A 16,423-nucleotide genomic window follows, 5' to 3' on the forward strand; every position below is an offset into this window, starting at 1 on the left:
GCAGGCAAAGGCTTTTTTTTTTCCCCAAGAGAATGCAAACACCCTCTTCCAACAACACAAGAGAAAATTCTACACATGGACATCACCAGATGCTCAATACCGAAATCAGATTGATTATATACTTCACAGCCAAAGATGGAGAAGCTCTATACAGTCAGCAAAAACAAGACTGGGAGCTGACTGTGGCTCAGATCATGAACTCCTTATTGCCAAATTCAGACTTAAATTGAAGAAAGTAGGGAGAACCACTAGACCATTCAGATATGACCTAAATCAAATCCCTTACGATTATACGGTAGAAGTGACAAATAGATTCAAGGGATTAGATCTGACAGAGAGAGTGCCTGAAGAACTATGGACTGAGGTTCATGACATTGCACAGGAGGCAGGGATCAAGACCATCCATAAGAAAAACAAATGCCAAAAGGCCAAATGGTTGTCTGAAGAGGCCTTACAAACCGCTGTGAAAAGAAGTGAAAGGCAAAGGCGAAAAGAAAGATATCCCCATTTGAATGCAGAGTTCCAAAGAATAGCAATGAGAGATAAGAAAGCCTTCCTCAGTGGTCAGTGCAAAGAAATAGAAGAAAACAATAGAATGGGAAAGACTAGAGATCTCTTCAAGAAAATTAGAGATTCCAAGGGAACATTTCATGCAAAGATGGGCTCAATAAAGGACAGAAACGGTATGGACCTAACAGAAGCAGAAGATATTAAGAAGAGGTGGCAAGAATACACAGAAGAGCTATACAAAAAAAGATCCTCACAACCCAGATAATCACGATGGTGTGATCACTCACCAAGAGCTCGACATCCTGAAAAGTGAAGTCAAGTGGGCCGTAGGAAACATCACTACAAACAAAGCTAGTGGAGGTGATGGAATTCCAGTGGAGCTATTTCAAATCCTGGAAGATGATGCTGTGAAAGTGCTGCATGCAACACGCCAGCAAATTTGGAAAACTCAGCAGTGGCCACAGGACTGGAAAAGGTCAGTTTTCGTTCCAATCCCAAAGAAAGGCAATGCCAAAGAATGCTCAAACCACTGCACAATTGCACTCATCTCACATGCTAGTAAAGTCATGCTCAAAATTCTCCAAGCCAGGCTTCAGCAATATGTGAACTGTGAACTTCCAGATATTCAAGCTGGTTTTAGAAAAGGCAGAGGAACCAGAGATCAAATTGCCAACATCTGTTGGATCATCGAACAAGCAAAAGAATTCCAGAAAACATCTATTTCTGCTTTATTGACTACATCAAAGCCTTTGACTGTGTGGATCACAACAAACTATGGAAAATTCTTAAAGAGAGGGGAATACCAGACCACCTGACCTGCCTCTTGAGAAATCTGTATGCAGGTCAGGAAGCAACAGTTAGAACTGGACATGGAACAACAGACTGGTTCCAAATAGGAAAAGGAGTACATCAAGGCTGTATATTGTCACCCTGCTTATTTAAGTTCTATGCAGAGTACATCTTGAGAAATGCTGGGCTGGATGAAACACAAGCTGGAATCAAGATTGCTGGGAGAAATATCAATAACCTCAGATATGCAGATGACACCACCCTTATGGCAGAAAGCAAAGAAGAACTAAAGAGGCTTTTGATGAAAGTGAAAGAGGAGAGTGAAAAGTTGGCTTAAAACTCAACATTCAGAAACTAAGATCATGGCATCTGGACACATCACTTCACGGAAAATAGATGGGGAAACAGTGGAAACAGTGGCAGACTTTATTTTTCTGGGCTCCAAAATCACTGCAGATGGTGACTGCAGCCATGAAATAAAAAGATGCTTGCTCCTTGGAAGAAAAGTTATGACCAACCTAGATAGCATATTCAAAAGCAAAGACATTACTTTGCCAACAAAGGTTCATCTAGTCAAGGCTATGGTTTTTCCTGTGGTCATGTATGGATGTGAGAGTTGGACTATAAAGAAAGCTGAGAGCCGAAGAATTGATGCTTTTGAACTGTGGTGTTGGAGAAGATTCTTGAGAGTCCCTTGGGCAGCAAGGAGATCCAACCAGTCCATCCTAAAGGAGATCAGTCCTGGGTGTTCATTGGAAGGACTGATGCTGAAGCTTCAATACTGATGCAAAGCTCCAATACTTTGGCCACCTGATGTGAAGAATTGACTCATTGGAAAAGACCATGATGCTGGGAAAGATTGAAGGCAGGAGGAGAAGGGGAAAACAGAGGATGAGATGGTTGGATGATATCACCGACTCGATGGACATAAGTTTGAGTAAATTTCAGGAGTTGGTGATGGACAGGGAAGCCTGGCGTGCTGCAGTTCATTGGGTCACATAGAGTTGGACGCAACTGAATTGAACTAAACTGATTAATCTTCCAAATATCTCCTAGAATGGCCAGCCTCCAGGGAGAGATGTATTAACATTCTAGCAGAGGTGTAGGGTTCCCCCAGGCAGGCAATTATGTCTAGACCATATCCTCTTAGTGAACAAAAGCAATAGGAAGCAAAGGGTTAAAGTAAAAGAAACAGATTATCTCCTATAACAGCTGCCAGAGTTAATTGGTGTATTGTCCTATTAAGCCTTCAACCAACTAGCTGCCTCCTCTGGTCCAGGCTCCTCATTGCACACAGCACTAGGAACTCTTCAGCGATCTGTTTATAATTCCATCCCTATAGGGGTGTGAAAGCTCAGAGTTGGGAAAGAAGACAAGGTAAGGAGATGCAGGATAAGCCAAGCACACAACAAAGCAAAACTCGGGTGAGATCGCATCTGCGGAACAGTCCAGCCCTTCCTGGAGCAGGTACATGGCCTACACCTGGGCCTTCAAAATTCTCACAAGTCCCACATCTATAATGAATGGGTCCCTTACACTGACAGAGTCCTGCACAGTGGGTGAAAGAAAGTGAAAGTGAAGTCACTCAGTCGTGCCCGAATCTTTGCGACCCCATGGGCAGTAGCCTGCACCAGGCTCCTCCGTCCATGGGATTTTCTAGGCAAGAGTACTGGAGTGGGTTGCCATTTCCTTCTCCAGGGAATCTTCCCGACCCAGGGAGCGAACCCAGGTCTCCTGCATTGTAGACAGACGCTTTACCATCTGAGCCAGAAGACCTTACACAAATGTCCTCCCCTCCCACTGTCACAACCACATCATGGACCAGACTGTGCAGCTATTTTTACCCCACAGGTAACTGAGGCCAAGAAGTAATGTCCTGCCCTCACCCCCAGAACTGGCAAAAGATGGGGCTGGAATCTGAATAAAAAGCATGCATTGTTGATGAAGCAGTAAAAAGACTAATGGGGTGTAGACTACTCAGCACACAGTCATCAAAACACATATTCTGGGACTTCCCCGGTGGTCCAATTGTTAAGACTCCGTGTGCTTCCCCTACAGGGGACACGGGTTTGATCCCTGTTTGTGATCTCGAAGAGGCAGCTGTGAGCAGTCGCGTGAAGCAAGATCTTAATTCCCTGCCCAGGAACTGAACTTGGATAGCCTGGATGAAAACCAGGAATCCTAACTACCAGACCAGCAAGGGCTAGAGGCTAGAAGCAAATTTTCCCTGGATCTTGCCCCCACTGAAAAATGCATTTCTCAAGGAGGTAAAAACTGTAAAAATACGTATGAAGTTATTATCAGAGACACAGCACAGCAACAAGTGGGAAAGCACACAGAGAAACTGTTTGCTTAGTTAAGATAGAAGCAAGGCAGATGCACACCCAGAAAGAAAGGGTGTAGCCATCGCCCCTTGTGAGGAAGAGAGCAGCGAAGAAGCAGTTAAATCATTTATATAGGACAGGTCTTTCAGGTCTTTGTTTACCTTTGGCTAATTATCTAGTTTTTTCCTCACCTGACCCACCCTGGGACCCTCCCCAACATGCATGCGCAACATTTTCCAAGATGGATTCCAGCCCAGAGGCCTATGGGATCACATATTAGCATCATATATTACAGGGTGGTGTCTCCTCTTTTTGACCCCAGAGGAGCCTTTCTGCACATGTGAAATGTCTCCTTGCCCCAAGGATGGGAAATACATGACTTCCTGATCCTTTGCTCAAACAAAGTTTAGCCTCTCTCTGTTCCTGCCCTGACTGTCACCCTGTGGTGTCCACGGGAGACAAGTCCCGGCTATTTACCCTGTTTCAGTTTTTCCTTCCACTTTGGAGAGCAAACAGAAGGAGGCTGGTTGTAAACATCTAACCTGGAACCCACCTAGCCCCCGAGTCAGGAAATGCAAACAGGCTAGGTGTAAGCTCTAACATGAAGCCCATCTTTTTCTTGCCCCAAGAAATGTAAACAGGATGCCAGTTGTAAATGCCTTGCCTGGGTCCCACCTATCTCCTGCTTCAGTTCAAGAACTAGGATCTGTTAGGTAGGTAGAATAGGGAAAAGGAGTCCAAAATGGCGGTGGCTAAAAGACAAGGAAGGGAAAAGCCCACAAAAATAGAACAAAAGAAGGTCCGAGGACTGGAGTGAGGACCTCAGGTAAAACAAACAACACTCCTGGCTGGCCCAATTTACATAGGACAGGCCCAGGGAGAGATAAACATATAAATAGAGGAGCCAAAGCTAGCTTTCTCTCTCTCTCCCTCTCCTGCACGCTGGGGCGCTCTTCTCTTCGAGTCTTTGGATCAATGTGCCCTCACGCCTCAAAGATGGATTTTCCTGCTATCTTCTAAATAAAATAGAGCTGTAACACTGAGTTGTAACACTGATTTGTCTAAGAGCTATAACATGGTCCATTCGAGACCTGAGAGCTATAACACGGTCTATCCAAGACCTGAGAGCTGTGACAGGCCGAGGGGGCTTTAATGTCCGTCACTCCAAATCTTTGTTGTGACAAAACAAAGAACCAAGGAACATACACTCGCGTGACAGATCCAACATGCCATGTACTCCATGGGGGAGTAAAAAAAAAAAAAACCCAACACATTCCAAACGTGGTGATTTATTTAACCTGTGGCTAAAAAAATAATCACTGACAATATTTTTATGGTAGCATTGCAAGCACTTTACAAATATTAAGTCACCTAATCCCTGCAACAGTCCTAGATGATATATATTATTGTCATCCTGTTGCAGGGAAAAGCCAATTCTGACTCTATGTTGGAACAGTTTCTTTGACTTGCTGTTCATTGCTTTTGTTATTATAATCATACATAATGTCCTGCCTCTGAGACTATCCTGTGCCTTTGCCTGAATGTTAAAGTGCCTTTGTTCAGAACTCGGTCCACATGTAGATGACAAGAAGGAAGAAATTAACATATCCCCTGCTTGAGACTTGCCATTCTAAGAGATAGTTGCAAGATTAGTGGCCTTTTTACTTTGTTTCCTGGCTTCCCAGCTGGTGCAGTGGTAAAGAAGCCACCTGCCAATGCAGGATACACAAGAGATGTGGGTTTGATCCCTGGGTTGGGAAGATCCCCTGGAGTAGAAAATGGCAATCCACTCCAGTATTCTTGCCTAGAGAATCCCATGGACAGAGAAGCCTGGAGGGCTACAGTCCACCGGGTCGCAGAGTCAGACACAACCCAGCACGCATGTGCACACGCACCACCTCCCCCCATCTCTGCTCTATGAAAAAACCTGCATCCAGAACCTGGTAAGATGGTTACTTCAAGACGTTAGTCTGCCATCTTCTCAGTCAGATGGCTCTCCAAATAAAGTCATATTCCTTGTCTCAATGCCTTGTCTCTGATTCATTGGCCTGTCATGCTGTGAGCAGAGGGAGCTTGGACTCTGTAACAATCCATTTTACAGATGAGGAAAGTGAGGCACAGAGAGGCTAACTAACATGCCCAAGGTAGTAGGTAGACAGAACCGTTATAGTTAAAATTTAAACCTGTTCATGGAGTTAATCCCATGTAGAAGCCGTTCATTATTTGACCCTGAGAAAATAAATGTAATGAAGTTTCCATCTATACTATTTAATTTCTAACCAGATTCCTTTTTTTAAAAAAGTTATCAAAGTACTGTATGTTCAGAGTCTCAAATCTACAGCACAGTTCAGAGGAAAAGCAGCATCTCCCAGCCCCACTGCTCCCCCTTCTTCTAAACCACTGGGCTTCTCCAGGGTGAAGCTATGAGTAGCCTCTAGAGACAGAAGAAAAGAAAGAGGCTGCCTCTGAAATGATCGGAAACTCATTATTTGCCTACTGTGGGGGGAGAGGCCTGAATGAAAATGTTTTTTCTGAAACTGATTTCAAGTTACACTGGCAATGTAGAAACTGCCCCCTGGAACCCAGGCAGGCTCACCTGGTAGCTTGCTCGGGGGCCCAAGTGGCTTTCCAGAGGTCCCTGGAGGACAGCAGAGGCCATTGCAGATTCTCTCCCTGACCCATGCAAGGCCTACCCATGCACAGTGGAAGAGACCTGGGTGTGCCGGGTCACACAGACCTGGATCCCAGCCCGATCTGAGCCTGCATCTCCTTCTTTGTAAAATAGAGGAAGAGCAGCATCCACACCTTACGGTGGCCACAGGGACTAAATAAGGTGATGTTCTTTCTTTGCACAGGTGTAAAAGCCTGGCACATGGGAGCACAATTTATGTGCTGGCCTTTTGCCCCTTTTGTGGAGCAAATGAGTCCTGTCATTTCCCCTCCTGCCCCCAACCTTAGTTCCCCAACCCAGGGACGTTCATCCCGGCCAGAGAAAGGTCAGCTCCCACCCATCAGAGATCAGCCAGGGTTTCCCCCGTGCTTCTTCGGTGCAGATATTTAAGACTCAATTCTACAGCCTTGGGGCCTAATCCAGGTCTTGGAAGAAGGGTTGGCAAGCAGTGAAAAGAGACATTTCCTCTGCAAAGAGACTGAACAGAGAGCCACACCTGAAGCATCCCTCACAGCGAGCCGGGCTGCCCCTTGCTGTCCCTAGGGTACAGGTACTGCATTCCCCGTGTGCTGTATTTCAGAGTCACCGGGCTCTGGTGACAGGAGCCGCTGCCAGCACGTGCCCACAGGCTGCACCCTTCCTCACTTAATTTCCTAGGAAAGGCTCAAACAAAAGGGTCTGTTCTTGACACTGATCTCAAATTACTTGGGCTCAGAGGAAGGAATCATAGACTCTGCTGCTTGGAAGAAACCCCAAGGACTCATGGATGTCAAGCCTCAGTCTCTGAATTCAGCTTGCTCCAGAAATGACAGCCTCTATCCTCTCCCCAGGGCTTCCCTGGTGGCACTAGTGGTCAAGAATCTGCCTGCCAGTACAGGAGATGCAAAGATGTAGGTTTAATCCCTGAGTCAGGAAGATCCCCTGGAGAAGGAAATGGCAACCCACTCGAGTATATTCTTGCCTGGGAAATCTCATAGGCAGAGGAGCCTGGTGACCTACAGCCCATAGGGTCGCAAAAGAGTCGGACCTGACTTAGCAACTAAACAACCGCACAAGAACCTACTCTCCAGAGTGAGAAGAGATCTAGCCCAGCATTTTTCAAACTTAAGGGAACATTCAAATCACCCAGGATCCTTGTAATGCAGATTTACTGATTGAGTAAATCGATCAATACACCTTGCTGCCCTCAAAAGCTCCTGTTTTAGTGGGGGAAGTGCAGTCTCTGGGCAGGCTGAGCCCTCCAGGGCAAGAGCTTTATATTTTCTCCAGTCACATAGTCTAACATCACAGTACCTTTAATATCATAACCTGTAACTATAGAAAATATTTGTTGGATGGTTGTATGATTGGGTGGGCACATGTGAATGGATGGGTGGATGGGTGCTGATGTGAAAATCAAATCAATCAGAAACAGTCAGCAATTGATAGACTCTGTGTGTGTGTGTGTGTGTGTGTGTGTGTGTTAGTTGCTCAGTCATGTCCAACTCCTGGCAACCCCATAGACTGTAGCCCACCAGGCCCCTCTGTCCATGGGACTCTCCAGGCAAGAACACTGGAATGGGTTGCCATTTCCTTCTCCAAAAGGAACTATAGAAAGAAAGAAAGTGATAGACCATACTATTGAATATTTACATATGTATTTACCTATTATATATAGAGGCAAAATAGTCCTGGGGGGAAATGGGGGAAGGGAGAAGGAAGGAAGAAGGGTGGGAGGAAGACAGGGAGGGGCAGAGAGACAGAGGGAGGAGGGGAAGGAAAGAAGGTAGTGAAAGAGGAAAAACTCTCCAAACCCCCAAAGAGTTTTCTTTATCCCTTTACTGGAACATCTTACTAATTTAGAATGATTTATGGATGCGTCACATCCCCTCCCGTAAACTATGAGGTATGTGCATGCGAGACTGCGTCTTTTATCTCCTAATCCCCAGTGCCTGGCTCTAGCAGGAACTCTGCTAGAGGAACATACATTTTGTGAAATCAATAGCGATAATAGCTCCATTCAAGAAATCCTTTTTAGGTACCAGACATGGATATCTCATTTAATCCTGTAACAGTCTTATGAGGCCAGTCTGATTATCCACACTTTACAGATGAGGATGGTGAAATGTAGCAGGATTAAATAAAATGCCCATAGTCTACATAATCAGCGGTTGGACCAGAGCCCACAGTCTTGACCAAGTGATAGCCAGATTTTGTGAGGCCTGAAGCTGATATATTTCGAGGGACTCACTTTACGGAAAAGAATACCCCAAAAATCTGCTGCAAAATTTACAGAATAGTATGACCATGTGAACACAGAACCAAGACAGGGCTCCTGACAGGGGCCATGCAGGGAGGGGCTCTGAAGCTTGGACCATATGAGTGCCATGGCAAAACGTCCTCTGATCTTGACCCACGGACTGGAACCAGAAGCAAAAGGAAGAAGGAAGAGAGAAAAATGTCAGAAAAAGAGATGAAGTGATAAAAAAGGAACAAAAGGAAAGGGAGGAGGAAGGAAAAAGGAGGGGACTCTAAAGAGATGGCTGGGGGACTTCCTTGGTGGCTCAGTGGTGAAGAATCCACATGCCAGTGCAGGAGACACTGGTTCAATCCCTGGTCTAGGAAGATCCCGAGTGCTGTGGAGCAACTAAGCCAGTGTGTCACAACTACAGAGCCTGTGCTCTAGAGCCACACAGGGGAAGCCACTGCAATGAGAAGTCCATGCATAGCAACAAAGAGCACAGTCAAACATAAATAAACACTATGTATATCTGGTCCCATCACTTCATGGCAAATAGATGGGGAAACAATGGAAACAGTGAGAGACTGGAAACAGTGAAGGCTCCAAAATCACTGCAGATGGTGACTGCAGCCATGAAATTAAAAGACGCTTGCTCCTTGGAAGAAAAGCTATGACCAACCTAGACAGCCTATTAAAAAGCAGAGACGTTACTTTGCCAACAACGGTCTGTCTAGTCAAAGCTATGGTTTTCCCAGTAGTCATGTACAGATATGAGAGTTGGACTATAAAGAAAGCTGAGCGCTGAAGAATTGATGCTTTTGAACTGTGGTGTTGAAGACTCTTGAGAGTCCCTTGGACTGCAAGGAGATCCAACCAGTCCATCCTAAAGGAAATCAGTCCTGAAAATTCATTAGAAGGACTGACGGTGAAGCTGAAACTCCAGTACTTTGGCCACCTGATGTGAAGAACTGATTCATTGGAAAAGACCCTGATGCTGGGAAAGATTGAAGGCAGGAGGAGAAGGGGATGACAGGGGAAGAGATGGTTGGATGGCATCACCAACTCGATGGACATGAGTTTGAATAAGCTCTGGGAATTGGTGATGGACAGGGAAGCCTGGCATGCTGCAGTCCATGGGGTCGCTGGACACAACTGAGCGACTGAACTGAACTGATGTATATACATATACATCTTTTCCCAGGTGGCACAGTGGTAAAGAAACTATCTGCCAATGCAGGAGACATAAGAGACACAAGTTCGATCCCTGGGTTGGGATCGAACCAACTGGATGAGAACCCAGTGAGGAGATGCAAGCCTGGGGCCCGATGTTTAGCTCGATACATATAAGAAGCATGAAAAGCTTGGTTGGGAAAAGGAAATGGCAACCCACTCCAGTATTCTTGCCTAGAAAATCCTATAGACTAGGGAGCCTGGTGGGCTGCAGTCCATGGGGTCGTAGAGTCACATGACTGAGTGAGCACAGACACACACACACATATAAAGAGATGGTTAGAAAACAGAAAGAGCAGGACAGGAAGGGATTGAGGGAGAGATGAAGCTGCCTCTGGATGAACGGAGGTGGGGGAGCGGGGAACATCCAGCCAGCTGGTCCCGCACCCCCGCCCCAGGCACCTGGAAGGATGGGCCCTCTACTCTCTGCAGGCCATGACACCTCCACCTGCACACTGTGAGCCTCCTCCCTGCAAGGACCCTGCCTCATCCTGTCCACGTATCTCCTTCTCCAGCCTCTCCTCCGGCTCCCAGACCCTGGGAGCTGCCCTAGAGCTGCAGCCAGGAGGCCTGAGTAATCAGCCCTCCAGCCAGCCTCGCCCAGCAGCATTCTTGCCCAGGCAGCTACCTCTTTCCTGGTTCATCACCTGAGAACCCAGTGAGAAGATGCAAGCCTGGGGCCCGATGTTTAGCTCGATACATATAAGAAGCATGAAAAGCTTGGTTCAGGGTAACCCACTGGCCTCCCACTGCCTGATTGCTGGGTCCTCCTTGAAAGGGACATGCCTGCCTGTGTCTTCATAGCCTGTCCCTTGATGTCGCCTGTTCTAAGATCACGGGCTGTTCACATTGCCCAAAACTTCTGATTCTAAAGGCACCACCCTTGACTGGGGGAAAGTGGTTGGCTCAAGAGACACTTCAGACCAGCTCAGATCTCTGCTGCTCAGAGGCAAGTCCAAGGCCATACCTCACGGAGCAGCCAAAATTAGGCCAGTAAACTGTTCAATCTAGCCCATACTCCTCCTCCTGCTCAGAGCTCACCAGGGTCTTCCACGGGCCATATCTCCCCAGGCCATTACCCAGGGCTTCCAGACACCTGTGCTACATTCAATCCTGAGCCAGACTCAAAACTGCCAAGAGCCCAGTACGACTCGGGGGCCAGTCCCTTGTCTCCATGAGCTACTATTTCCTCAGTGTCAAATGGGAGTTTTGACAGGGTTGTGGTGAGAACTAAAGAGATGATACATAAATGCATGTTATCAATGGATGGCCCAATACACAGATCTAACCTGGGCTGGTCCCTGGGGAGGGTCCAGGCTGAGAAATGGACGAAGATCTGGATTTGTTCAGAAACCAACACTAATTTACTGTGTGACCTTGGGAACTTGGAACTTAGTTTCCTGACCCATAAAAACGATGGGAAATGACGGTTGCCCAAATCCCTTCCAGCTGTGTGGTTCTGCAGTCCCAAGGTCTCTCTGCACACCCCACTGGCCAAGGGGTGACTCCAACCCTGAGAATATGGCAAGATGTGAATCAGCAGGGACGCTGTGAGGAGCGGGACCCGTGTTCAAGCCAGAGCACCAAGAGTAATAGCCAAAATATTGAGTTGACTAAAATGTTCCTTTGGGTTTTTCCATAGGATGTTACAGAAAAATCAGAAGAAAAAAAAAAAACCTTTTTGGCCAACCCAAAAGTAATAACTGGTTTGGTGGGGCTAAGAAATGCTTAGAAGGGCTGCTGACTGGAACCCCATATATAAGCCTACCCAGGACAGCGTCACCCCACAGTCCAGGGAAAAAGGAGGGAATCTCTTCTCCATGGACTTTCCAATCCGGTTGCTCCACTCATGGCAACAATCTGGTTCCACTGAGCAGTAAACTCTGTCATCCTAACTCCCCACAACCCCAAACACAGCACCCACACAGGGAGAAGTCACTCATCTAGAAGAGATAGAGAGAGAGAGGGCCTTCTAACATCACCGGCAGCCAACACCCAGTTGGGTGGAAGCCACTCAGGCGGGAAGGCCTTTACGACATCTAGGTGTGTCGCCTGTTCTGAGGCTGAAGGTCCCAGGAATGACTCCAGGTGTTGTTCCAGCCCCTAACTAAGACAGGTGTCAGGTTACAAAACATAATCATTCCAGTTTGGCAACTTTACCTGGAGGATTGCTTTAATTGACCTGCCCCACACTCCCCAAATCACTCCTGGAAGACGGCAGTGGGAGGCACGCGCCAGCTACGCCAGGGGATAGAGATGCTGGACGCCGGGAACCACCAAGGCCTGCCCTGCACTTAGGGCTCCTCCAGCCAATGTTGCCTGGGGATCGCTGACCTGCTGGCCAGCCAGGGCCCGGTCCCGAGAGACCCTCATCCTGACTTGGGTTGGCGACCTCAGCTCCAGGCCATGGAAAATTCAGAAGATCGAAGAGCCAGGGTGGTAAGTGTGGGGGCTCCAAGGACTGGGAGAGGGAGGGTCTCCCCTCTTCAGGCAGCCTAAGAGGTCATCAGCTCACAACTTTGCAGCACCTTCCAGGTGAAAAAAGAGGTCCCACCTAAGTCACCCTGGTCCCCACCTGCCCTCCCCTCCCTCCAACAGCCAAGCCGAGGCTATCCTTTCAGCTCAGCCCTCCTAAATCCTGCCTCTCTCTTACCCAAGGTCTCCTGGCTTGTTGGCTGGAGACTGGCACCACCTTGCCAATGGCGAGGGACTGTCTTGACACAATGGTGGCCCTCTGCCCCCTCTGTGGGGAAACTGACTCATTTCTTTTTAAAGAAAACAGTAGAGCACTGACTTAGAACAATCTAGGGTGCCATGGAGATCTACTTGTCTCTTTTGTTGGCTCTGCCTGCTCTCCTTCTCCTCTGAACACTGAGAGCTTCTCCACGGTCTTGGGGTGAAGAGAATCAATCCCATTTTTCAGGGAGGATAACTGAGGACAAGGAGGGGAGGAGGTGGAACCCAGGGAACCTTCCTTCTCCGATTGTTGGACAAGATGCCACAGTTGCCAACAACCAGCATGAAAATGAAGGGGAGGGGAGGGGGGAGCACTATGTCCAGGGAGAAAGGGATGATCTGCTGGGGCCCCTCAGGTGCTGGTCTCCTGACTCTCGAGCACTTCCCGTGACACTCCTCTGGACTGTCTGGCAACACTCCGGCCCCAGGGCTGGGGTAGCCGGGGCCAGGAAGGGCTCACCGCTTTACTCTGTAATTCAGCCAGGATCGAAGCACACCCTCCCGTGTCCCATCCCTAGACGCCCAGCCTGTGTGCCGAGAAGCTCCATCCTGCGGGGCTCTCAGAATGGAGGAGGGAGCGGTACCAGCCTGCCTGAGTGTTGGCAGCTTTCTGGTGTCACTTGGAGCCACATAGGAGGCAGTTTTTTGATTTATAGTTTTATTTATTTACTTTGGCTGCGCCAGGTCATCATTGATGTTTGTGCTTTTTTCTACTATGGTGAGCGGGAACTACTCTTCATTGCCGTGCACAGGTTTCTCAATGCACTGGCTTCTCTTGTGGAACATGGGCTCCAGGGCCTGTGGGCTCTGAAGTTGCGGTTCCTGGGCTCTAGAGTACAGGTTCAACAGTTGTGGCACACGGGCTTAGTTGCTCCATGGCATGTGGGATCTTCTCAGACCAGGGATCAAACCTGCATTGGCAGGTGGATTCTTTACCACTGAGCCACCAGGAAAGTCCCAGGAGGCAGTTTTGATGGCAGATTGCTGGGGCACTACCTGCAGAGTCAAAGGTCGCATGGCCAGCTCCTTTGTGAGCTTATCAGTCTCGAGACTTTGAAACTCACCGTCTCCTTCTATAAAACAGAAATATCCACACCACCCCCTAGGCATACACACAGGTTAGCCTAGTGATATATGAGAATAGCCTCTGTAAACCAGGGAACCCTGTGCAGAAGTCAGGACTTTATGACTAAATAGAACTTGCTCCAGGGAATGGCAGATCGGGGGGCATGACCTACACTGACCCTCCGCTGCCCTGGGCAGGAGCTGGGTGCTCACTGCTGTGTGAACAAGTTGGGGCAGGTGAACACACTGGGGAGGAGGGGCCAAGCCTGGGTCCCCAAAGGCCAGGCAACAGTGAGGCCATAAATCAGGATGGCACCCAGCGAGCTTCCAGTCCCCGAGCTAACCATTAAACCACTGTGCCTCATAACCTGCTATTTCCTCTAATGAGGCCCAGACAACTATAGCTCCCAGCCCTGGGAGAGATGAGACAGCCTTCCCTCTTCCTCCCACACCCCAGGGCCTCTCCCTGGACCAGGTCCTGCACTGTGGCTTTGTCTTCATACTGGTTCTCCCTCAAACCTATTCAACCAGATGTGCCAGTGAGACAGGAGCTAGGGAGGAAGAGGGCCCTGGGAAGAGGTCTGAGCCTCGGCCCTCAAGGGGAACATGTCCCTTGGTATCTGATACCTACAGCTGAGCCCTGGAGGGAAGCCTGGGATGGGAGGACTAGCCGTCCTGGTCTTAACTGGTTACTGCCCAAGAGGCCCCAATACACTATGAGTCACAGGAGTAGAGGGCTCAACACTTGAGGTCAGTCCAACCCTCGGGCTACCCTGGAGAAAGCAGGTCCTCCTTGCCTCTCCTCCTTAACTTGCTACTGATACAGGCCCAGAGGTTACTGGGCTTGGTGGGACTCAGGAAAGTGGCCAGTCAGCGGGCAGCCTGCTGGCAGCGGGGGTCAGGGAGCATGAGTGGTGTCCACTTCAAAGAGAGGCTGAGTCCAGGAGCCCACTCAGTCCTCGTGGTGCCTTCCTGGCTGGTAGACAGAAGAGTTGGGCCATGCAAAGACCCAAGAGAGCAAGACAGGCAAAGAAGGGCTAGGCGCCCTCCTGTTCTCCAGGCCCCCCACCTGCTGTGACCCCCAAAGTAGCTGCACCCTTCCAACTGCCATTTAATCAGCCCCTCCTACTGGCCAGCCTCCAGACGGCTGGAAGTGGAACAAGAGGGTACAATGCCTGGGTTCTGTCCTGGAGGTGCTCAAATCCAGAGGAAGGGCGGCTCCTTAAGCAAAGGATCCTAAGGCAGTGTGAGCAATCCAATAACCAGAGAAGGTGCGAGGTACCGGTGGAGCAGAGAAGGCAGCAGATTCTCTCTAGGGGTAGCCGGGGAGTCGTCCCAGAAGAGACAGTACTTGCACTTGACCTTGAAGCAGGCTCTCTCCAGGCAAGAAGAAGTGCATGTGAATAGCAGAAAGCATGGCAGTGCAGTGGCAAGGGGGCGGGGGCAGTGGCTGGAGCAAAGGGCACAGGCGCAGCAAGCACAGAGGGCGAAGCTGGGGTCTGGGCCCCTCGGGGTGTCATGCAGGCTCTCCATGGAGATTAGGTTCGGGGTCCCCACCCTGCCCTGGAGTTCAGGGGGGCTGGGCCAGGGTGAAGTCCCAGCAACTGCTGGGTGCTCATGCTTCAGGTTGAGCCACCCCTAGAACCTGGCACAGCCCCAACTCGTCCCAAGAAATGGGTGCTGTGCCTTCTCTGTACCCACACTAGACTCGCTGGTGACAGAGCAGACGTGGGCCATGCACTCACGGAGCTCAGCGTCTAGAGCACATGGAGGGTAGGAAGGGGTTGATGGTTATCAACAATCTGTTTCACTCCTGAAACAGGAGTTTTACCAAACAACTGAGTATCACAGGTGCGATGAGACACACAGGAGCTGTCAGAGCCAGACCAGGGTGTGAGCCTGGCTAGAGGTCAGCAGAGGCCAAGGGCTGCATAGGAGCTGGATTGCAGGGAGATGGGCCATGCCGGGTGGAGGGAACAGTGGGCTAGAAGGTGGATGTACAGCCCCAGGCCCTCTTCTGTCTCCCAGGGCTCTTCCCTCCAGCCCTGGGGGTAGAGCTCTGTGCCTGGGTTTGAGGACCTGGAGAAGTGGTTTAGAAGTCAGGCCTGGTCCTGCCCCCGGCCTCTCCCTCACCCTCCCTGCTGCCGCTCTGTGCCACTGAGACCCCAGCGGCCATCTGCAGCAAACATCTGTGCCCTTGACAAAGACTGAGAAACTGAGGAGCTAAATATGGGAAGTGAGGCGAGATTAGTTCAGGACAGAGGGGGAACATGGAAGAAACCAAAAACAGGGCTCAAGAACTCTGGACAAACTTTTCTGAAGCCCAGAACTAACCCAGGATAGCTGGAGACAGGTGTTCTCAGGCCTGAAAATCTTGGCAGGCCTCTCAGATTTCCACAGCTCACCTCCCCTCTCTCTTCCTTCTTGCTCAAATAAAAACATCTGCCTCTAAAAAGTACCTCAAATGCCCAAGCAATGATCCACCCCAACAGTGATTCCCCAAAACCTGAAATGCATTCATCTGCCACATTATTTTATAAACATCAGAGTTACTACCAGACTGTGAGCTTTGAGAGGAGGGTCTGTGTCTCTATTGTTATTTTTACTTATTTATTTGTTGTTGGCTGTGCTGGGTCTTCACTGCTGCGCGGCTTTTCTCTAGTTGTAGCGAGCAGGGGCTACCCTCTAGTTTTGGTGTGCAGGCTTCTCGTTGCTTTACTTACTGCGGAGCACAGGCTCTAGGGCTCATGGGCTTCAGTAAGGCTCGTGGGCTTAGTAGTTGTGATTCCTAGGCTCCAGAGCACAGGCTCCAGAGTTGTGGTACATGGAATTAGTTGCTCCACAGCATGTGGGGTCTTCCTGGACCAGGGATCAAAC

General features: G+C 49.1%; 1 protein-coding gene across 11 annotated transcripts in view; it reads left to right on the forward strand.

The window, feature by feature from the left end:
• Nucleotides 1-11,793: 11,793 nt before the first annotated feature.
• The window catches only part of TMPRSS4 (transmembrane serine protease 4), a 40,018-nt gene continuing 35,388 nt past the window's right edge, over nucleotides 11,794-16,423 (forward strand). For 2 of the 11 annotated variants that reach the window (XR_015141901.1, XM_086339460.1), the window contains exon 1: nucleotides 11,837-12,184. Coding sequence is in view for 8 of the 11 variants with exons in the window: in XM_086339460.1 (XP_086195586.1) it covers nucleotides 12,152-12,184 (33 nt within the window). In the remaining 3 variants the exon portion in view is untranslated. Of the gene's footprint in view, nucleotides 12,185-16,423 lie in introns of all 11 variants that reach the window. The other 9 variants (XM_086339450.1, XM_086339459.1, XM_086339449.1 and 6 more) reach the window with 9 other exon arrangements.

Source organism: Bos grunniens, chromosome 15 (assembly GCF_055505025.1).
Source record: "Bos grunniens cultivar Pamir isolate PY7600 chromosome 15, Bosgru_T2T1.0, whole genome shotgun sequence".
Classification (NCBI taxonomy): Eukaryota; Metazoa; Chordata; class Mammalia; order Artiodactyla; family Bovidae; genus Bos; species Bos grunniens.